This window comes from Antechinus flavipes, chromosome 1, assembly GCF_016432865.1.
Source record: "Antechinus flavipes isolate AdamAnt ecotype Samford, QLD, Australia chromosome 1, AdamAnt_v2, whole genome shotgun sequence".
NCBI lineage: Eukaryota > Metazoa > Chordata > Mammalia > Dasyuromorphia > Dasyuridae > Antechinus > Antechinus flavipes.
In genome coordinates, this window is record NC_067398.1 from 33,593,548 (window position 1) to 33,614,498 (window position 20,951).

General features: G+C 38.9%; 1 protein-coding gene across 1 annotated transcript in view; it reads right to left on the bottom strand.

Moving 5' to 3' along the window:
• Positions 1-206: 206 nt before the first annotated feature.
• SHQ1 (SHQ1, H/ACA ribonucleoprotein assembly factor) overlaps positions 207-20,951 on the bottom strand; it is a 110,478-nt gene continuing 89,733 nt past the window's right edge. The window contains exon 11 of the mRNA XM_051980861.1: positions 207-1,064. Coding sequence (XP_051836821.1) covers positions 560-1,064 — 505 coding nt within the window. The 3' untranslated portion in view covers positions 207-559. The remainder of the gene's footprint in view (positions 1,065-20,951) is intronic.

Sequence of the window (20,951 nt, forward strand, 5' to 3'; positions counted from 1 at the left end):
CTATTTTTGACCAATTTCCATGAAATGACTGTGATATGAGTTCATATTGGGTCAAATGCTTCTAAAACCACTGTTTTTATCATTATGTTCCAATTTTTGTGTGGCCCACAGGATAGATCAACAAAAAATTTACAATTTATACAAATATTTTGCAAAATGAAAGATATCTTTTTTAATCTTTTGAAGTAAAGAGATTCATTCTTCAATTTCATCAAAAACAATGTTTTATTGTTGCTTAAAATATTCACATTTTATTTTCATCTCAACAATTATTAAGTCTGCTTTGTGCCAAGGACTTGCACTATGTGCTAAGACTATAAAGACAAAAACAGAACTGAGTCCGCTCTCAAGGAGCTTACAGTCTGCTAAAACACTTACTTTCATTTCCTAAAGTTTAGGACACTGAACATTAATTCTGTCAAAATAATGCCACAAATACTAGACAAGAAAGTGCACCATGACAGACTCATGATTGATTTTTATTCAACAGAAGCAGCAGGAGAGAAGAAATGTTGATACTTCTTTCAACAACACGAGTGATTCAGCGGTGTGTATGAGCTTAGGTGGGTTGCTTGCCCTCATCCACTAGCAAAGTTGCATGCTGTTGAGAAGACTGGGGGTCAGTTTCCATTTTTTCTTCCAATTCTATGATGAGTGGGGCAGAAGCCTTAGGAGATTGGGAAGAACTGACTGGGTTTTCTTGACTAACATCACATGTCCACATGTCAGGTTTTACACAAAATTTAAGAGAATCAGTGATCGGGGTAGAGTTTTTTTCCAAATAATTTGTTTTCAAGCCCTCACAATCTGCAGGCTTAGCTGGACCTCCATTCAAGGCTTCGGCCTTAACTGATGAAACCCCATCTGATTTTGCAGCGCCTCCTGTGAGTGAATCAATGCTAGCGACTTGCTGACTATTAACCGATGAGGGGACTTGCAACTCAGTCTCTTCCCCCTGGACAAGAAGTGCAGCTGATTCCAGTTCATCTATTTCTAATCCCAGCTGACCCTTCGTAATGTAGGTTCTCTGTAGAGTTTCAGCAAGACTTGCCAACTTTTGGAACCTTCAACAAATACAATTAAAAAATATATTAGACAACCCCAAAAGAAGTGGGTGAGAATCATGGCTTACAGATTAGTGCTCCTCTCTTGAATTACTTAAATTATAAACATTAAATAATTCATTATTAAGATGGAATTTTTGAAAATAAAATAACAAAATAAAATACAATGTCATGCAATATCCTTTCTACTCCTGACAAAAATCTTGTCACCATCCCAAAAAATTTCAGGCAGCAGCCTCAGCAAATGGATATTCCATGGCTGGGAGATGGGGAGATACATAAATATGTAACACAACCATGGCTGGAAGGCAAAACTGGATCAGGATTAGGTAGAGAGTTAATCATTATTTGTGAAAATGCAGACATAGTCATATATTAATATTTCCACAAGAGACTTCAGCTATTTAATACAATGCAGTGCCATGTAGGTAAGAAGGTGGGTCAAATTTATAATGGTGTGAATCAGTCGCCATAACAGTGTCAAGAGTGTGGGACTAATGTTCTCATAAGCCAAGTTAACCCTGTGCTTAAGTACAACAGAGCCTAGGGAACCGAGGAAATAGACTTGATAGAGAAGACTGAGATTACTGATTTCTCAAAGGGCTGTAAAATGCCTTTTGCCCAACAATTCATAACAGCATGAGGCATTCTTTAAAATGTAATTACAGATTTGACTTAGTTTATTTTTCTTCTCGATAGTACTTTATTTTTCCAATTACATGTAAAAACAGTTTTCAACATTCATTTTTCTAAGATTGTGAGTTCTAAATTTTTTCCTCCCCAAGACATCAAGCAATCTAAGTTCAATAGGTAAAATCATTTTAAACATATTTCCATATTAATCATATTGTGAAATAAATATCAGAACAAAAGGGAAAAACCACAAGAAAGAAAAAACAAATCAAAAAAAAAAAAAAAAAAAAAGAAGATGAAAATAGTATGCTTCAATCCACATTCAATCTCTGTAGTTCTTTCTCTGGATATGGATGATGTTTTCCATCCCATAATTTAATGTGACATGCACCCAAAATCCAAACTTCTACATGGCACCAGAGTTACATTTAAAACATGGCACAAAAGACTAGTGGAGCTCTTGATTATATAAGTACTACTTTTCTAAGGCCTCAAATCTCAGCTTCAATCCTCTATTATTAATAATAGTCCGCACTGAAAGGCAGAAGAGATAACAAACAAACCAAAAAGTGGGAAACAGAAACTCTGAGAAAGGAGCCGAGGGAGAGCAGAGAGGACCCAAGCGCACAGAGTTTTAAGGACACGTGCGATCTTTCCTGCCTGAACTATTACAAACTTTTTATGAAGTCCATTTTTACTGCATTCCTCTTACAACGTGGGCTTCATTCATTATCAAACACGAAATGCCGAAGGGAAAAGAACCCAGGCATAAAGATGTGTGCTGCAGCAGCAGCTCTTTCTGTGATGGCAAGGAACGGGAACTTGAGGGTTTGCCCATCAGCTGAGAATAGGTTAAAAAAACTCTGTCTATGAAGGTAATGGGATACTGTTGTTCAACAAGAAATGAGCAGCGGGATGATTTCAGAAAGGCTCAGAGAGACTTATATGAATTGATGCTAAGTGAAATGAGCAGAACCAGGTGATCACTGTACATGTAACAAGAAGATTGAATGATGTCAACTGTGATGGAATTGGCTATTTTCAGCAACGAGGTTATTTGGGGCAATTCCACTAGACTCATTACAGAAAATGTCACCCACATCCAGAGAAACAACAATGGAGATGAATGCAGATCAAAATACACTATTTTCACTTTTTAGTTGTTTTTTCTTTCTTGTGGTTTTTCCTTTTACAACATGACTAATGTGGAAATATATTTTAAATGACTGTGTATGTGTTTAATCTAACTTAGATTGCTTGCTGTCTTGGGGAGGGGGGAGATAGAGGTGAAAAGTATGGAACTCCAAATCTCAGAAAAATGCATGTTGAAAACTCACCCTCCCTCTCTCCTTCCTCCATGTTAAAAACTCTCCCTCCCTTCTTCTCTTCCCTTCCTTCCCTCCATCCCTCTCTTCCTTTTTTTCCTTCTTCCCTCCCTTCCCTCTCTTCCTTCTTTTCTTTCTCTTTTTTTTGCTGAGGCAACTGAGGTTAAGTGACTTGCCCAGGGTCACACAGCCGGAACATGTCAAATGTCTGAGGCTACTGTACCAACTAGCTGCCCCTGAAAACTATCTTCCAACTGGAAAAAATAAAGTACTATTAAGGGGCAAAGGAAGAAATGGAATTCCTAACTGCCTGTGGTCCTTTAGCAGGTTCTGTAGGGAAAAAGAGCTGCTACTTATGTCCCGAAAGTCAAGATCCACCTGCACCTCTCTCAGCTAAACATGAGAATCACTCATCTAAGTGACATGTCTGCAAAGAGATTAAGGGGTATCAGGAAGTAGGAGGCTGATGGCGTAAAATGGGATTTTTTTGGATACACAGACTAGGTGTTACCTGATACAGATTAGGGGTTCTTAATTTTTTGTGTCATCAGCCAATCTCTTTTCTTCCCTACCCCAATCTTTTGATGAAGCCTATAGATCCCTCCCAGGAATAACCTTTACATATGCATAAAATAAAACAGATTATAAAGGAAACCAATTATGTTGAAATACAGTAATCAAAATGTTTTGGGTTTGTTTTGGGGGAAGCAAGACTTCTGGGTGGTGACAAATTGGTGGAGGAGCAGAAAGTAGTGGAGCTACCCTGTTGATCCTGGTCTCCCTTGTGTCATCAGTGTGGGTTTTAACAGGGATGTACACAGATGTCTAGTCAGCCAGTCATTACTTATATTACCACTGAGCCTACTAGACAATATATACAAGCATGGAAGTCAGCAATAATAGAAACATTTATGTGCTTTAAAGTTTCTGTAACACTTTACACATATTATTTTATTTCTCCCTTGCAACAATCTTAGAAGCTAGAAAATACTTATTTTTTAAAGATAAGGAGATGGAGGCTAAGTTGATGTGCCCATGTTCCCAGCCTACAATATAACCTAACACGGGCAGAAGATACTATATCATATGATAAAAGCTCCTGGCTTTGAATCTATTTCTGTTGCTCTTGAGCTGTGAGATTTCTGGGCAAATCAACTTACTTTTCTGCCTCATTTTCCTACATTTATAAAATAAGATTGACAAACTTCAAATCTCCCTAATTCAGTAGGGTGTTCTGAGTGCAATTAGAAACTCCCTAGAAATGGCGTTTAATACACATTTAGAGTTATCATTCCTATAGAATTGTAAGTCCTTTTGAATTCTACTTCCCCAAACACATTGCTCGGTTATGACCAAATGAAGAATAAAAAGTCATCCCCTCCAAAAAAACAGCAGTACCATGAAGAGCATTTTGTCTTTTTGGTCACTGAAAAAATTATAAATTAAGTTTTAAAGCTGCCATGCCTTATGTAGCTCAGATTATACCATTTTAATCAACTTAACCTCAGAACTCATCTAATTTAAAAGTCACAGTGCTTTCTTCACTCATTATACACTCATGAAGACCAGACAAATTTTACATCCAGAAATATATATGCAAAATAAATGACATCATTAATTAATGAAAATATTAACAAAATATTATAATGACAAAGCTGGAATATACTCAAGAGATCAAAGTATACACCCCAACATGAAAAAAAAAACCTCCAAGTTATCATTTATCTTTCTCTTGCCATGAGCATACATCCAGTGTTTAACATAGTGCCTGGCACACAGCAGGCATTTAATAAATGTTTATTTTGGTTTACTGGCATTAAGAACATTTAAGTATTTTTGTCTAATGACAACAAGTTCACTGATAAGAATATGACAGGACAATTAACGTGAGATATTTTTAAAAATTCATTTAAAACATTTTTCTTAAGTAGTGAGATGTAACCTCTGCCCTGTGATCCATTTTTAAAAAGCCCTTTCATTGTTTATGTTCATTCTCTCCCCCTGTTCCTTCAGTCATATTCTCATAGTGGCTCCTCTGACATTTCTCCATTATTCATCTCCTTTTATTCACAGGCTGAATTTTCAGCCTCAAGTTCCTCTCCATCAGGGTGAAAACTACTAGACCCTTCCCTTTCTCTGACTTATTCTATCCTCCAACTATCACCTCTTCTCTCTCACTTCCCTTTCACTGGCAAATTTCTATAAAGAGAAGTCTATTCTACTCCTTTCCATCTGGCTCATGTCATCATCACTTCATGGAAAATAATTCTCTTGGGGGTCATTAATGGTCTCCTTGTGGGTAAATTCAAGATAGCCCACTCTGTCATTCTCTTAATTTTGTTTGTAGCATTTGACCCTACCCCAGCAATTCAAATCATTCCATTCTGTTCAATAAGCATTTATTAGACACCTACTATGAGAAAGACACTGTTCTGAGAACTGAGAATACAAAGACAAGAAAAGAAGAGTAATGAAAAATAATTTTAAGCAGAAGAGCATGGAAAGAGGAGGTCACACAAAACTTGCTGCTGGTGCCAGATGAATTGTGTTTAGAGGGAAGCAGGGGAAACTAGAGGGAAATCCAGCCAGGCTGAGCCAGTGGCCTTTTGGTTAGGTTCAGTCCCTCAATATATCATTCTCCCCTTTCCTAATCAGAAAACCATCCTTTACAGCAAGAAGAAGAGGGGGAAAAAAGGGAGGGAAAAGCATTTTAAGAAAAATGACCATATCAGTCAAGGTTAACCAAGTATGTAACCATTCACATCCATTACCCCTCCCCCCCAAGAAAAGACTGAAGGTCCATCAGCAGTATCGTCGCATGTCTGTCTGTCCACAACATATTCAACACTATTACAAAGACCATGAGGGAAGAGATGAAATTAATTAGCTGACTTAATTCTGAAAAAAAATGAAGGGGAAGAGTATGGAATAATCCTGCAAAGGTATTTGGGAAACATGTTAGGAATGGACCAAAAGGCTTGGCTAAAGAATCTGTATTTTACTGTAAAGGCAACAAGGAACCAAGATTTTTGAGTGGAGAGAGGGATCTGTAGGATCTGACATCCATTTGTCAGCTGGGTGGAGAATAGTTTAGGACAAAGACTGATTAGGAGACTATCATGGGTTTAAGGTCTTATGGATCTGGATCAACAAAACTTAGCATTAACTCACTGGATATGGGGGTGGGAAGAAAGAGAAACAGACAACGAGAGACAGAGACAGATAGAGACAGACAGGCAGAACTGAGCACAAGAAATTGTAATCCTGCCTCCCATAGAAAAGGGGAAACTTTGATAGAAGGTAGGTTTAAGAACAAAACAAAATGAGTTCTATTTTGAACACACTGACTTTGAAGGAGATAAGAGGTGGAGGCAGAGACACAAGCCAGAACATATAAGAAGTAAGGAGATCGCCAAGGAACAGCAGGGAGAGGCTGGAGCTTCATGGTGGGGTGGACAGCAGAAGGATGATAACTTACAAAAGAGACCAAGGAGAGGACAGTCAGATAGAAGAAGAGTACCCAAAGGGGACCACGGGAAGAGGGCCAGGACAAAGAGGAGTCTGTAATATCAAAGCAGCTAAGAAGTCAAGAAGGACTTCACAGGCTGCAAAAAGAAGACACAAATCACCTGTCTTCCAGATATCTATTACAGCCCAAACCAGCAATAAACATCCAATGAGACACTACGGTCTTCCACACCAAGATGACCCTGGACAATGAGAACCCCCCGTAAGCAACAGGAAATAGAGTCATTAGCAAAACCCAATGCCAGGCCAGGCCACAAGCCTGGCTGTCTCCCAGCAAGAGCAGGATCTATCCGGAAGCAGCAAAAGAAAAGGACTCTCTGGAAAAAAATTCCTGCAGAGGAAACACTGAAGACCTGTGGTTAGGGGACAGCTCGCCCCAGATCACCTCCCGGGCCTACAGGCTTTGATATCCCCAGAACTCTGCCCTGAGAGGCCTGAGACGGTCCTGAAGAAATAAGTATTCACAATTAAAGACGTCATGAGACCTAAGCTGAGGAGTAAGGCAGCGAAGGAGCCGGGTGACCCAGAGGGAAACTAAGCAGGCTGGCCAGGCCACACGAGGAGGTAGAGTCTGACCCTAGCACAAGGCCCCAAAAAGGAATTCAAGCTGAAGAAATGAATATAAATTCATATAAGAAATTACTGGAGATACCCCTCAAAGAAGGACTAAATCATTCTGTAACGACTGCAAACTCAAAGGAAAAAAATGAATTATTTCTATAAATATTATAAGAAATGAAAAGGGAGAGAGAGAGAGAGAACAACAACTTTGAATCATATAATCTAACTCAACAGGAATTAGAAGAAGAATTAATAGATCTGGTTTAATGATTCCATGTGGTAACAAGAAATATTAGAATAAAACCAAAGAGTGTAAAAAAAAAAAATGGAGGAAAAAGTAAAGCAGTTGATATTAAAAACAAGTGACATGGAATACAGGACAAGGAAAATTGAAAAATCATTATTTTTTAAAAATCCAGACTTATGAGAAATCTATGAAAATAGTCCAGATTTATTCAGACAAAGGGCATTGTAAAAATTGAAAGAATCCACAAACAAATCCACAAAACCCCAAAAAGAAAAGTCAAGGAAATGTCACAACCAAAACCCAAAAAGTAACCACAAATATCTAAAGTACTTCAAGTAAAAGAGAGTAATTGTCAAAATCACATAAGACTGGTACTATAGTGAACAGATCCTGGAATAGAGTATTCCACAAGGCAAAAGCTCCATAGTCCTGCAATCCAGAATGACTAGGTTCACTTGACAGGGAAGAAAATGAAGCTTTCACTGAATGGAGGGTTTTTCAGCATCTTTGATGAAAAGCCGAAGGCAGGATGGGAATTCTGAAATACCAATGCAAAAGTCCTGAAAAATCTAGAAAAGTAACTTCATCTGAGCACCTGGGAGGAACTTCAGGGTGCTTTGTGTTAAGTTCCAATAGAAGGAGAAAAAGTAAGTGACCTTTCAGAAGTTTAATATCCTTCTAATGTATTGAGGGAGTTAAACAAGAAAAACAAGGAAGTTGAGGATGAGGGGAGAGGTTCTGTTCAGGAACTCTAGGAGAGTGAAGAGGAAGATAGGTAAAAGAAAGATACTAGCGTAGAAAGGAGGAAGATGGTAAAACTTCTCATATTTGGGGGCCCATGAAGACAACAGTGGGTGGAACTAGAGTCAGATGAACCTTGTCTCACATTGACATGTACATCAAATTCAAATGGAAACTAGAGGGATGAGGAGATGGGTGAAGGAGTCCAGTTAAGATGAAGGATAATATCAAGGGATTGAGGGCTACAAGCAAAATAAAGTTTCTGATCCTGACAGGAAGATCATATGAGCTATTTGAATATTAAATGTACTGTAAGAAATAATGAAAGATGATTTCAGAGAATCTTGAGTACTATGAACTAATACAGAGTGAAATAGAACAATTTATTCAAAAACGACAAGATGGTAAAGAAGCATAACCCTGAAAAACTTAATTCCAACCAATGCAATAATCAACTATTCTAGAAGACCTATCATGAAACATGTTATCCATCTTCTGACAGAGTGATGGTGCAGGGACACTGTCATTGTGTGGATTTGTTTTGCTTGACTATGCCCATTACAAAGGGTTACAAAAGGTTTCAAAAATTACAAAGGGAGAGGTTAGAGAAAAAGGACTAGTAATAATGATAACCCCAAAAAGGTCACTGAAACTAATTTGTTTTTAACGAACTTAGAAGGAAGCACAGACAAGCAAGAGTTTTGAAAATGAGAGGGATTTAATATACACTTTTTTAAAAAATGGTAGATTCTTTTTTATATATAATAATTATATTTGTCTTTGCATATGAAAATGCTCAATTTTTGGTGTTTAAAATTCAGAATAAAAAATAAATAAAATTCCAAGTGTTCCTAAGGTTCATTAAATTCTTCATATTCATCATTTCCTATGGGGTCAATATATTCCATTCCATTAACATAATAAACATGTTGTTTAACAATAACTAGCATTTATATATGGCATTTTAATGTTTGCAAAGCACTTCATATTATTTCATTCAACCCTCACAAAAATCCTGATAAGGGACTATTATCTTCACTGTACATATGAGGAAACTGAGGCTGAAAGTGGGGCCCTGACCATACAGGGTCATGCACAGTTCATAAGTCATCCCAACTTGAAGTCTACATTCTCCATGAAGCCAGCACCACTATCTTTGTATTATTCACCTTGACTAATGCTGTGTTATTCTCACAGCAGGCACATAACTTCCGCCCAAATGAGACGTCAACGGGATTATGGCTATGTTTGAGGTATCATTGTTTCTAGGGTTTGAAAATACAGACCCCCATCATACTCGGAAACTCTGTGAGAGCTCAAAAAAGCCCAGCCATATGAATCTAACTTTTGCAGCACACCCTTAACATAGCTGTGCTGATATCTATTTATTGCCATTGTTTTAAATTTCGTGCAGTTTACAAGAAAACTGGACCACAGATTTATTGATAAACAGCCAAACCATAGTGCAAATGGAGCAAAGAAATGTAGGAAAAGAAAACTGGGTAAAAATAGAAAGCATGCATCCTGTTTCTTACTTGCGAGTTTTGCCTCAGACCATCAATCAACTTTTCACCACTTCCTGCAACAGTGGGTCTACTATAAATCCTACAATAACTGACGAGGTTTCGTTTCCTCTGCCAAAAGCAGCTAACCTGCAAGGCAGACACGCTGACACAGGAGCAAGCCACTGATAACATAATATGTGGCTCCTACAAGGCCAAAGTGAGAAGCACTTGTTCTCTGCTCAGTGATTTTAAAGAGTCTTACGTTCTATTTCCCGGGGTTATTCAAAACAGAAATTGGGAGGCTGGGGGAATTATGTTTACTAAGTATGAAGCAGAAAAAGCAATGCATGTACATTCTGGAAACTGTCATACCGGACCGAGGCATACTGTTCTACCTGCCGCGTTTATCTTAAAACATCTTTAGAATCTTGGGAAAACATTTCATGTTCTGCTCAGAACTCAGCTGAATGCTTTGCAAACCCTATAATGCTATATATTTTGGTTTTTAAAGTTCAGAATAAAAAACAAATAAAATGACAAGCTTTTCCAAGTTTCACAGAATTCTTCGGATTTATCATTTCCTATGGCGTCAGTATATTCCATCCCATTAACAAAATACACACTTTAATAATAATTAGCATTTATATAGCATTTTAATGCTTGCAAAGCATTTCATATTATTTCATTCAAGTCTCACAAAAGCCTTGAGAGGAAAGGACTATTATCCTCATTGTATATGAGGAAACTGAGCTGAAAGAGGGGACCTGACCATATGGGGTCATCCCAACTGGTAACTAAATGGAATATAAGATCTTTTTTTTTTTTTTTTTAATGCAAAATGAAGCCAATCACAGTGGTGTGTGCCTGTGTCCCAATTACAAGGGAGGCAGAGGCTGAGGGAATTCTAAGCTACACTAGTGGGCTAAGCGATTGGTCTGCATGAGGCTTAACATCAGAGAGCATGAGTGGCCCCTGGACTTCCAGCCTGATGGAAGAAGATGGGGAGACCAGGTTTTCAAATCCATGATAGGCTTTATGATCAAAAATATTTCATCTAAAATTTCACCAGCAGTTCCACACACGAGACACCCACATTCTCTCCCTTAATGCCGGAAGGACAAGCAAAGTAAAACGAGCAGAAGTTGCAGCCAAAGTTCACTCAATCCCCCATGGCACATTTTGCTCTTTGAGGGCTGCCATTAAAGGAAGGGTAGCGGCTGATGAATAGATAATTGTTCTGATAAGACAGCAAAAGATGTCAGGGTGGTAATCTTTCACTTAAGCAGGATGCACGAAGGCATTAACTGCTCGCTCTGTCATTAGCAAGGAGCATTTCAGAAAAAAATTATCATTGAAACGAAAAAAATATATTCCAAAAACGGTTGTACTGATAACAGTGATGATGATGAGAAGCTTCATAGTGTGAAGATGAGGTAAGATTCTCTACAACTGCAACTGGACCTCACAACAATCTGTCGGTGAGATGGAAAACATGACCGCTGACAAATTAGCTTATAGTATTCTAGGGCCACTAAAGGAGATTTCTTTAATGAATGCCCTAAAGCACTCACAGATGAAAACAGCTCCATTCCCAGGGCAAAAGTCCCAAAGCTGAATGGATTAATTTCTTCAAGGTCTGAAGGAGAAAGCATCTGGAAGAATGCGCTCCAAGTGTGGAGAAGCAGATCAACAACAGAGCTAATGGCAAGAGGCAACAGGACACACAACTTAAGAAATATGATCAGAAATGTCTCCAAAGAAGTGAAGGCTCTTAAAAGTGACTGCTAAGAGCCCAGAAGACAACATCCTATTCTAATGCCCCAATGTGGCACGGGGTCTTAAACAGGGAATATGCTTGTAAATGTTTAACAACTCAGAGGGGTGAAGAGGATAAGGAGAGGAGACTCATACATGACACACTTTTAAGTTTAATCTTCAACATTAACATTTTCTGCAGCAATTTCTTAAGTTTAAACAATCAACAAAACAAGAAGCCCTAATTTATACCATTTGCCAAGTCCTGAGATGTAAATGTCCACACCGAAAATTTCAAAAGTCTGATAGGTGTGGCCTTCAGTAGCCCCCTTGTCATGGAAGCCTATGTCAGTAGGTACAAAGCCAGTCTGTGAAACTTCCCGGGATGGTCCTGATAAGAATAACTGTACTTGCCACGGAAGGAATGGCCCTGCTCAGGAAGGAAGGGTCACAGCCCTCTGGCACCTGCTCAGTACTGATCCTTTGGCTACAGGATCTCATGGAACAACAACAACAACAAATCACAAGCAGTGGCCACGAGACCCGTGTGCGAAAGCCCTTCTGCATCCAAAGCGATGGCTGTGGAGGGATGAAAAAGAGAGCAGAGGGATTCAGAGATTCACCAACTTTATAGACTGTAGACAAGTTAGTTTAGGGAATCATACTCTAAATATGAGATATGTGCTATCCATATACACATTAACATTCTCAATTTTAATGCAAACTAAAGAAATAAAGAAGTTGCAGCTAAAAAGGATGGCTTACCACATGACCCAGTAAAGGAGCCCAAAGGCAGTAAGAAGCCTCAGCTCATGGAACCCTAGGCGCAGGTGGCGCCATACGCCAGGCAGGAATCAGGAAGACGCAAATTCAAATCCCACCTCAGATACTCCCTGGCTATGTGATCCCAGGCAAGGCATTTAACCTGTCTGCCTCCATTTTCTCATCTGTAAAATGGGGCTCAAAACAGCTCCTACTTCCCAGAGCTGTTGTGGGGATCAAATATTAAAAGTATCTAGCACAGTACCTGGTTCATAGAAAGTGCTATATAAATGTTTATTCCCATCCTCCCATCTAAGACTAATATGATAAATTCTATGAAAAACTTAAGAATATACTCCAAAGCAACATATCCAAATCAATACTTAGCAATCTTCAATATGAAGATGGACATGGGGTGGACAAGAAAAGCTATATTGGTAAATGAGAGTTTAGAATTGAGAAATGAAGAGGGCCAAAGAGCTACAGATTTTTCAGAAGGTCCTGGCTGCCCACCATGAATATTTTTTTAAAAGACAAGAGTAAGGGGCTGAGCACAGAATCATTTAAAAACTACAACGGATTCTATCTTAATGGGAAACAACTGGCTTCTGACCTGGGAGTAATTTTAGAATCAGCCATCAGTACAGTCAGAATATCAACTGGTTAAAGCAAAGGTCAAAATTAACATCAAATTAGGATGGAACTAAAAAGACAACACTGTGTAATTACAAAAGCTCTAACCTGACCTATTTAAATAAAGTGTTGACAATGAAAAATAAGAAATGTAAAATATATATATATATATATATATATATATATATATATATATATATATATATATATATATATATATATATATATATGAAGACACTAACTCTATTACCATTCTCAGAGTAATATAAAGGATATAAGTGAAAAAATCCACTCTTATAGGAGGCCAAAGAGCTCAAAAACTGCCTCAGTTTGAAAACCTTCTCACCAAGTAGAGCAGATGAAAGTCAAGGACAATACTGGCTTAGCATTTAGACTCATCTGTGAAACATTAGAGTGCAAGGTGACCAAAGATAACCATTCACACTGTGTCACAGCATAGTCAAAGTAGTAAAGGAATAAAGTGAATCTGCAAAAACCTGGCATACAAACCAATGAGATTGTCGATACATCTTCTCCCATTTGGAGTCCCCCACCATTCCTCCTTTCCTCTTCTAGCTCTTCAGCCTCAGTGGACGATCTAGGTAGGGGGATCTTTATTTCTTGAATGGCAGGCATCTGCTTCCTCCTTCCCTTTCATTTCTTAGTTCTAGGTATTTAGTGATATTCCTTTATTCTTTCCTCCTTGGTTGACCTTTTCTACACTTAACCTCCAAACACAGGTCATCAATCAGTTTTCCTTCTTTTCAGGCTGAAACCCTTTTTTCTGCTTTTAAAAGGAACATTTAATTATCCCCAATAATCTGGGACATGGGAAGGTCTTCAGGAGCTCTCTTAGGAAGATAACAGCCAACATTTTAAAATGAAGCCATGTTTGTGAATATCCCTTTCTTTTATTGCAGAATTGTGTCCAGAAATGAAATCCAATTTCATGTCTTAAAACTTAGCTGCCCCCCCCTTTGAAAATAAGGACATTTTCCCCTCACAAATTCTTGCATATGCTCATGTTCTATTACCTTCACACATCACTAACAGTGGGAAGAATGGCATAGAATAAGGAGGCAAATGTGGGTACTTATCTGATCCAGAGAAGAGATTTAATCTAACAAACTAATGATATCATGAATCTATCAAAGAATACAAGTTGTTGGGTTTTTTTTTTTTAATGAGATCAAATCATGAACACATATTAGGTCTAAAATACAAAAATTGAGGAATCACACTATAACTCAATTAAAATTATGTTAGAAACTTGAATAAATGGATTGAAAAAGTGGGTGGAAATGAATGACAGGGAAACCATAAAACTTCATGAATGTGATGAAAGCATCACCCATTTTTTGAAACACCAAATTTAGAAGTATACCATATGTGCCTGAGAAAGATAGAATGAGAGTTGAAAGGGACACTGGAAACCTTGGAAGCCAACCCATCCTAGAAACTTTTCTACAACAAAGATCATACAGCTGGAAGGAGCGGTACAGATCATCTAATCCAAACAGCTCATTTTACAAAGGAGAAAAATGAGGCTCTGAAAGATTTAAAGTGACTTGTTCAAATTCACAGAGAAAGTTAAGGGAAGAGCTGGAAATCCAATGCAGGAACTCTGGCTCCAAATTCAGGGCATTCAGCTAGCAACCAGCTGAAAACATTTATTGGAAAAAAAAAAGGGGGGGGGGGGAAGAGCTCAAAATAAATTGTACTGGGTGGTGGTGAATAGCCACCAGCATGGGAGATCTATATTGGGATAACAAACGGCCTCGACTGCACTTGTTCTTGTCTTCCCTGATTTGTTTTCTTGGTGTTTTTCCACATTTCCTGCCCGATCTGTTTATATCCAGAAGTGACGGTGACATAGGACACTACAAACATGCACTCGGCACTTGTAGCTGTGCCCATAGAAGAGGAATCTCCTCACCACTCATTACCAGGCCAGGACCAGTGAAAAGAATGTATGTAGAATGGTCCACCCACAAAAATTGGCTCCTGAAAATACTCAATTCAGGAGCCTTATGGAGACAAAATTGAGAAGGCATTCAGTCAAAAGTATAGGGTATTTTTCTAGGCCTGGGACGATTTAAAGAGTAAACAGGAAATTAAGATACTTGATTTCTATTTCTAATTCAGTTATTTCACCTTAGAACAATTCCATTTTCTCTAGATCTCAATAAATCAAGGTACTGAAAAACTGAACATAACCACTCTAACCCCTGTCAAAAACTCAAGGATTAATGTTTCATATAAGGCCAATGTAGCATGAAGAGTCAATCCCATGGTGTTGAGTAAAGGGAAAATGTTCTCATTGAAAAAAGAAAGGGGAAATATTGTAGCCAATATTACAAACTCAAAAATAAACTGTTCTTTTAAGGACTGTCACAGTCAGAATTTCACAAAAGTCCCTGTCAGAAAAAATAATATAAAACTTTCCCCAAAGCTGCAACAAATATTAACATAAAATTAAAACATAATTGTTAATTACTGTGAAGAAACTAAAGTAATTATGAGTATTCTAATGAGATATTAAAAATTTTCAGAAAAACAAGATTCCCATTCACTTTACAGCTATGCCATTGGCCTTTTCTCTGATTAAGCTTTTTATGGGCTCTATCTACTGGTTTGTTTTAAGTGAAAGAAGCAAAAATTGCCATTATTTTTCACTAATTTCCCATTAATATAAGCAATGCAGGTTTGCCACATGGAATTACAGGTCAAACCAAATGAAGAGAGGATACTTTTAATATATCATTTTAATACTGTAGTTGCCAACTGTGATGATAATATCAGAAATTTATCCAAGACTATTTCAAGTTGGGGTGAATGCAGAATTATCAAAATTAAACTAGACTAATAACTGTAATTACTAACATCTGTATGTGTCAGTCTTGAAAATAAGTAAAAATTCACAAGATTAAGAGGAAAACCCAGTAAGGTAATAGGGAGGAGGCAAAGTAAAAGCATCTATCAGCAATGACAAACTTCAAGCAGTTCACAAGATTTTATTAGTAATCTCATTTTCCTTTTGGGGGGGAGGGGCAACCACACATATTTGCAGCTGTGTACAGTAGAGAAAAACGGAGAGGAATGGTACACACAAGTGTGTGGAATGGCTAGTATCCTACCAGAGACTTCACTGCTCTTGTTCACCCTATAGATGTAAAAGGCTCCCCCATACATTTGTTGCATGTTTCACTATTTGCCTTTAACACTTGAGTTTTGTGTTGCAATGCTCTTAAGAGTAATGCAAGTCCTCTGGGTGCTAAGCCCAAGTGGGCCAAGTCAGGGGAGCAGCTTGGTGAGGAAATAAAGGTGTTGGATAAACTTAATGCATGCCTATGGCCTTCAGAGGCTGCTGCTACAGAGGGTACAGATCCTGTCCTGGACTGTGGCCTCTGTTATGCTCCCATCCTCCAAGATCCTTACTCATCTTGACGGCTCACCAAGAAGATGCTACTGACACAATGCTTCAAGCTGGTGTGTCCTTCCCAATTTCCAATGTCTTCTGTGAAGGACAGAATATCAGGGAGGTACAGACCTCGCAAACTGTGGCATTTTCCAACAGCAGCAACTAAAATTCTTTACTTTTCAGGGGACAGCCAAGATAGAGAGGTCTACAGCTGCACAATATAGAGTCCAATACTCTCATGCTGCCGTTTTGACATAGTAAAAACTAACATTCAGGTTAAAAAAGTTTTTAAGAACTTATTTTGCTGAATAGTATTTATGATATTGTGGATTTTGTGTTATGAAAAGTTAATATTATCTGAAGTTTGTTTTAGAGATGCTCGCAAACAACAACAACAAAAAAAAAAAAACCACAGAATTCTAGGGAATTACCACATGAGAAAAAAATGTTTTGCATGTTACCAATTTTATTTTGTGAACTGCATTTTATAATTATTTCATGATTACTGTGTTAAGAAAAGTTCATATTATCAGAATTAATGCTTTGTCATAAAGAATTGTATGCAGAAGAGTATATTTTCAGCAACTTCTAGTGAAAGATTAGTAAGGATGCAAGAACCTAAACTTCAATATATTAATATTCACCTTTTTGATTTTCACACTATTTTCTAAGAATGTTACACCTATGAAAGTTGATTATGGGTAGGCAGAACCAATCTAACAAAAATAGTAATACTATCAATTAATTTCATCTTGGTACATTAGTACTGACACAGTACACATTAAGTTCTATATCAATCTAAACAGCAAAATATTACTCTATAGGGCTATAAAAAGAAATGATGAAATTCATTTGAAGGCACAAGAAGTTAAAAAACTCAAGGAAAGAAAACATTTTTAAAGGAGAAAGGAGAAGGCCTAATGCACCAGACCTTAATTTACCCTCAAAGTAAAATTCATCTAAGTGTTTTAATACTGGTTTAAAAATAAGACTGGCTGATCAGTGGAACAGATCAGAACAAAACATACAGGAACAAAGAAGATAACAGTTTAAAGATAAACCCCAAAACCCAGCTACCCAGTGGGTAAAAACTAACAATTCTAAAAAAACTGGAAAGTCTGGAAAAAATGAGATATACACTCAACATCTTACACCCCACACCAAGGAAATGGATGTCCCTGGAGATAAAAGGTTCCGTCGTAAATGAGGAACAGCATGACTTCCACAGCTACAGAGAAAGGAAGAATTCATGACTAAATAAGGGATAGTATCCATAAGAAATGATGGCAATTCTGAACACACAAAAAAGTAAAATGGACCATTCTGCTTATATAAAAAAGGGTTTGTTTGCATCAACATGTTGTTCAGTCGTTTCTTGGCAGAGATCATAGAGGAGTTTGCCATTTCCTTCTCACATATGAGGAAAGTGAGACAACAGAGTGAAGTGACTTGCCCAGGGTCACTCAGCTACTGATTATCTGAGGCTACCAGAACACCAGGAAAAAGCGTTCTTGACACCAGACCTGGCAATGTATGCACTATGGCGCCACCTAGCTGCCCACACTACATCTAATGTGGCTAAATTAGAAGGGAAACAAAATTTTTGCAAGTTATGAGAAAAATTATTCCAACTCACAAACAATTCTAAGGTTCTACTCCACATCCACAAGAATGACAAAATTAACAGAGAGAGAGAGAGAGAGAGAAAGAAAGAGAGAGAGAGAGAGAGAGAGAGAAATATCACACAGGAAGGGACTGAGGGAAAATAAGATATTAGTGCACTGATGGCCCAATTGTGAACTGGCCTTCCATCCTGCAAAGTAATTCAGAACTATGCTCAAAGTCTCTAAACTGTGCAGACCATTAGGCCAATATACTAAAGGGATCAAAAAAAAAGAGAAAAAGGATCCATACATACAAAAGTATTTATAACAATTCTTTTTGTAGCAAAAAGTTGAAAACTCAGGGAAAACATATCAACTGGGAAACAGTTGACCATTTCATTATTTGTGAACATAAGGGACTATTTATTATTTTATTTTAAGTAATGATAACTAGCATGATTTCAAAAAAGCTGGAAAGAATTACTACGGAAAAAAGCAAACATTGGTCTAAAAGAGATGACCAAATGACCATTCTTTTTAATAACCTGTTGGTCTTGTTAATAATGAAATGATTAAATTGCCCCCCTCAAAAGGAAATAAACAAACAAAACCAAGAGACTAATTTACACAACATACAAACATCATTCAACCCCACTGCAAAGAAAACCCATATTGGATTTTAGTCCAATATGTCATAATGGTATGGCAATTAGTTACTCTGAGTGCTACAAAGCAAAGCCAATAGAGTAGAGGCTCTGGTAGATGCTATTAAGTTGCTGAAGTCTAAGTACAGGCCTATAAATACACACACACACACACACACACACACGCACGCACGCACAAGGACTCTATAAAGGAAACATCCTAAGGTTAAGGTAGCTTTTCTCCAGGAGTGGCTACAAAGTGATGAACTCTTTTTTAGTCATAGCAACTCATAAAAAGCATCTCCAAAGGCATAGATGGAGTTGAATATTCTATCAATGGAAAGAGTGCCAATGAAGCTCTTAAATCATTGAAGCATAAAAGAGTGTATATGATTGTTTCATAATGATCAGTATAGTAAGATAAAGCTTTTAAATTAACATATTACTTTTGTTATTTGATCTTCCCAATAATGGAAAAAAAATTTTACCTTCCCTCAGACAGGGTACAATGTCTAGGAGACTTCCACTCCGTACTGTTTCCTTTCAAGTAATCCCCCTTTTGAATAAAGGGTCTCTCTAAAGCCAAAGAAGCTAATTTCCCACATGAGAAGCAGGATGGGGTGATGCCCAAACAGCATTTTACCCCAGAAGTATCGTGGCACTTGTTAGCGAAGCAAGGGCAGTCTAAGGCCAGAATGTTGCAAAATCACGGGACATGCTGGTCCTATGGATTATTTTTGCTTAACTGCTTTTCTTTGCTACAAGGAAGGGTTCAAATCAAGAGTGGAGAATTAAGAGTGCAGCCTTTGTCTAACAATGACTGATTTAAAAGCAAAAAAGTAGCACTAAAATTTATTTTTAAAAAGTAAACTGGGTTCCCGATCAATTATTCCAGTCTTCATTGCATTGACACCTTGATTCTACTTCACGGAGAAGAGGGTCAAGAATAGCTCAAGGTTACATATAAGGTGGTGGATGATGGTACAGAGGATGGCCTTAGCTTGCTCTGTGTAGGGGCGAGACAGAAAACTCTAAAAGTCTTAGCAGACTGATCAGCCTCAAGCCAATTCTTCCCTAACTGGGTTCCCTCTGGGCTTCCGTAACTGAAGAGTTCCCAAAATGTCCCAAATCAGACCCAAATCATAACCTAAGAAAATAACAGATTATTCCCGAAAACATGAATGAAAAAGTCACTAAGAGATTAGTTTACTAAAAATCGGAACACGGTAAATGAGATGAAGAACAAACATTTCATGTGACAACAATCATCTGATATAAAAAAGCCCAATTACAGCTCGATTGAAAATTAGGTTACCAAAACCCTTCCCCAGCCCTGCCCGGGGCCCGGCGGCCCACGGCTCTTGCCCATCCTGCGGCTGCTCGGCGAGGACCGGTGAGTTTCCGAGGCCCGATGCGAGGAAGCCCAGGAGATGCGGGCAGCAGGAGGGAGGGGCGGGCTTTTGATCCCAGCACCCCGCTACACCTGTTTAAAAAGGCAGCAACTTCCCTCAAAAGAAATCAGGAGAGGCGAGCTGACAGAGCAAATATTACACAAATGGCTGACCCCCCGGCAGGCGGGCGGGCGGGAGCTGCTTCCCAGCAGCTTTGATTTTCCAAAGCCTGAGCCTGAGGGGGAAGGCAGCTGGCTTTCTTCACGGCTCTCTCCCTAAGGCAAGGTGCGTTTAGACACAGCCCCGAGAAATATCAACAGCAGAATAAAGGAACATAAAGAAGTAAACAGGCAGGGGAGGACGCGGGGAAGCACCCAGCCAAACAGCCCCCGGCAGCTAGGCTGGGCGCTTAATCCCCAGGGAAAAAGCTGCGGCGCCGTAGGCAGGCTGCTCAGGCTCCATCACTTGGACGCTTGGCCCGGACAAGCAGTCTGCACCCCGGCTCTGACTTGGGCCGTTTTTCCCCTTTTGAGCTACTGGTTTTGGGGTTAGAAAATGAAGTCCGTGCATCCGGACAGGTGGGGCCGGGGAAGCCATGTCTGCCGTTTTCCTTTCTCCCCTGCAAACATCTGGGCTCTGCCATTGGGTCTGAAACAATTAGGAGCAGTCCAGACTGGGCAGGATCCCCAGCGGTCAGTGAGCCCACCCACCCGGGCCTGGGGATCGCCACTCTGTCCGTTTTCTGACCTGCCTCTGCCCCCGACCTCTCCAACTGAGTCCATCTCTGGTTTTTTTCTCTTCTGGTCTAATTGGACCACTGAGTCATAAGTAAGCCAATTCAGCAGACACAGGTCAGGCTTGGAAGTGCCGGCAGCGGGTGCCCGTCTCCGAACCGAGGCAAACAGGGCTAGGAGTCCTGCCCACCATCACACTGCCATTTAGTATCTTAAGTGGAAGTCGAGAAAATGACTCTTCCTGCTCCTTCCTGCTCTTCCTCTAGCCCCACCATCTTGCTTCCCTGTGATTCAGGCAAGCCACTGAATCTCTCTCAGACTGGGTTCCCTCACCTGTAAAATGGGAATTACACCACCATGTGCCTCATAGAATTGTAAGGCTCAAATAAGATAAGCTTTGCCA